The sequence below is a fragment of the Prunus persica genome, chromosome G1 (assembly GCF_000346465.2).
Source record: "Prunus persica cultivar Lovell chromosome G1, Prunus_persica_NCBIv2, whole genome shotgun sequence".
In the NCBI taxonomy this organism is placed as follows: domain Eukaryota; kingdom Viridiplantae; phylum Streptophyta; class Magnoliopsida; order Rosales; family Rosaceae; genus Prunus; species Prunus persica.
Genome location: NC_034009.1, coordinates 29,310,387 through 29,313,737, shown reverse-complemented (window position 1 = coordinate 29,313,737; position 3,351 = coordinate 29,310,387). Strand labels below are relative to the sequence as shown.

Below are 3,351 nucleotides of genomic sequence, written 5' to 3'. Positions count from 1 at the left end.
CAAACACTCGAACTAACTTAGGCATCAGAGGGCCTTTGACTAACACCCCCGGGTGTGGTCTATTTACTCCAATCTTTTTTACAGGAATCGAGGAAGAGAGAGAAGAAATATCGAAGGTTGAAGGATCTAGAAGCGAATATTCTCCCGCGAGATTATTTGCACAAACACATAATTTGCTAGGGAGCTTTAGTTTTAAAACACAGTATATTTACTAATTTGGAAGATAGGAATACAATTTCATCTAATTATCATAAGGCCAAAGACCAAAATGTAGTACCTAATTTTACAAAAATATCACTAAACAATATCAAAATTACACACAATGCCACTCTTTTTAAGGCAAGCATATCATGCCACATGTCTATATCTAGCTAACCATTACGCCGGAATCCTGCCGTCGGCTTGCATCGCCGGAATCCCGCTGCCGGCTAACACCGCCGGCCACCACCGTTGGAATACCGCAGCTGCCACCACCGCTGGACTCCGGCCGTCGGCCACCACCGGCTAACACCGCCGGCCACCACCGTTGGAATACCGCAGCTGGCCACCACCGCTGGACTCCGGCCGTTGGCCACCACCATCGGACTCTTGCCGCTGGCCACCACCGCTAAACTCCTGCCACCAGCCACCACCATCGGGCTCCCGACGCCGGCCACCTGCCACCTGCCACCACCATCCCGTCGCCAGCCTGCCACTGTCTACAGGGGACCAACTCCGTTGCCCTTTATTCACCTTTAAAAAAAAGATTTTGTGTCATTGAATGAACTCGAACCTTGACCGTCAAAGAAGGAAGGCTCACTCACAAACCACTACACCAAACTTGATTTTGTAATATTTATTCAGTTATACAATATTTATACAAACAATCAACGGTTTAATTAAAAAAAAATCATTTCAACACTTTATTAACACAAAAACTGCAAATAAAAACAGAAATTGCAACAAAAATACAATGTAGATATCAATTATGTTAAAAAAAAAAAAACAAAAACAAAAACGAAAACAGCTACAAAAACAATTGTAATTAGTTTCCAAAAGTCAAATTTTGAATTCCCTTACTCTTAGGTAGTTCTACTCTTCTCTTGCCCACCTAATTCCTCATCTGGGTAGCCTCTACTCTTCAAATTGGTGAGGTTGAAGGCCAAGGAAAGAGCAAAAATCCAATTGTAATTAAATGAAAACTGCAATGCAGTTTCCAAAAGTCCAATTTTGAGTTCTCTTGCTCTTGGGTAGTTCTACTCTTCTCTTGCCCACCCAATTCCTCATCTGGGTAGCCTCTACTTTTCAAATTGATGAGGTTGAAGGCCAAGGAAAGAGCAAAAATCCAATTGTAATTACCGAAACTGCAATACAGTTTCCTCGAAACTGCAATGTAGTTTGTGCAAAACTACAATGCAGAACATGTATAAAATTTTACTGAACTAAAGTTTAAATGGTATTGTGAAATATCATACGACAATGATGTCATAAACAACAAGCATCTCTATCCTAAGAACCGCACTATGATCTCAAGTTTACAGGACGAAATTGAAAATATAGCTAGAAACAAAACAAAATTGAAATATGCATTGCTGGAAACTAAATAATTTAGACAGCAAACTCCACAAGTACAAAGAAGGACATTGTGCTGTGCCTACCTGAGTTGCAGAAGAATCCTTTGAACTACACCCAATAATCAGCCAATAATCACAAATATAAATATATATCGGAATGCTGAACATAAGGCACAACAAAATGATTGCATTCTCCATAATGAAACCGCAAAAACTTAATTTCCCAAAAAACACAGACATGATAGACATCAAATGCATGCAAATTAATCTCAATAATTTCAATCCTTCTCTGCCCATTTTTGAAATAACAATATAAACTAACAACTGACACAATGATACCCTGCCTCCAAATCCTCTTATGCCCATTTTTGAAGTTAAAAATTCTGCTCAGTGTTTATTTCTCATTGCCTTTTGAAGTAACAATCATAAGGAATGCTTGAGTTCATTGGATTCTAGAGTCTTGTAACTTGTAAGCCTTGTGCTCATGTGTGTTAGCCTTAGATATTGGGCTAAAACAACAAATCTTACCTTTAAAAGGTGGGGAAGGATAACAAGAAAGGTTCGGATGTTTGTATTGTATGTTGCTGTTAGTAGTACTCATCTATGGAATGACGGGGAGGAGATGGCCTGTGATGAAGCTGAGCTTGGAGCAGATGAATTTGCGGAAAAGATGCATAGTCAAGAAAAATTACAGGAGCAGGTAATATATGTTCAAATATAACAACTATAATGGTAAAGGTTGGATGTTTCTAAAGCACCAGAAGTAAATATTTTTTAGCAATTGGAAATGCTAAAACACATGTGGACATTGCCCTTGGATGATCAATCTGCTATCCTAGCTACCACTCTAATAGATTCATAAATGAACTCAAAACACAATAAAGCAGCCACAGTTCAAATCTCAAAACAATACCACTGAAATTAAACAAAAAAATCTCAAGAAAAGCCCATTTTCAAGTAATTCAATTGCATAACCTAAAAATCAGACCACATCAGATTCAAAAACAACACAATAATTAACATAGGTTCTGAATTACCACAGGAGACGAAGATCTATTCCATCGGCATTGATTCTCCGATTGCTTCGCCATGGACCGAAGAATGCCTTCACCGCAGGCAATCGTGACGCCAAGACGAGCCACGGTCGTCATCATTGCTTCGCTGCCAAAAAATGCCTTCTCTGTCATCGATTGCTTCTTAGCCGAAAAAGGCCTTTCTCTGGCACTCTGCAATGACCTTCTTAGCCATGGTTGTCGTTGGTGGTGGTTGCGACCTCTTGCTCTCCGTTTAGGATGAATCCAAAGCTGAGGCATGATCTGCCTCTCATATAAAATACAAAGGGTAAAAATGTTATTTCAAATACAAATTAATCAAGCTTAAAGAGCACATGTAACACCCCGACTCCAAATTAAATGTTTATTTTAATCGATTTAAATAAAATTACGAATTTACCCTTGAGATAGGGGTAAATCGGTCACTTTCTTCTTCGAAAGGATTTTGGGACCACGAGTGGTATTTCTAGGTAAATGGTATTGAGACGAATTTGTAGACACGCGGTAGGCTTGAATCGGGGTTGTAACGAAAAAGTTACGGGCAAAATAGTGTCAGTGGCAAACTTGTAAATATTTCAAAAAGGGATAGAGTAAAAATCAGATTTTTCAGTTTTATCTCTCTCTCTCTCTCTCTCTCTCTCTCTCTCCCGCGTCCCTCTTCCTCCTCCTCCGATTTGCAGACGCAGGGCCGCCGCCACAGGCCACGGCCAGCCCCGAGACCGGACCCAAAACAACCGGCCAGACCT

General features: G+C 40.1%; 1 protein-coding gene across 1 annotated transcript; it reads right to left on the bottom strand.

Moving 5' to 3' along the window:
* LOC109946698 lies at nucleotides 208-2,881 on the bottom strand. Its single transcript, XM_020555297.1, has 2 exons — nucleotides 2,591-2,881; nucleotides 208-732 (listed from the first exon to the last, which is right to left on the bottom strand). The coding sequence occupies exons 1-2, from the start codon at nucleotides 2,864-2,866 to the stop codon at nucleotides 505-507; spliced, it is 504 nt and encodes a 167-aa protein (XP_020410886.1). The 5' UTR covers nucleotides 2,867-2,881; the 3' UTR covers nucleotides 208-504.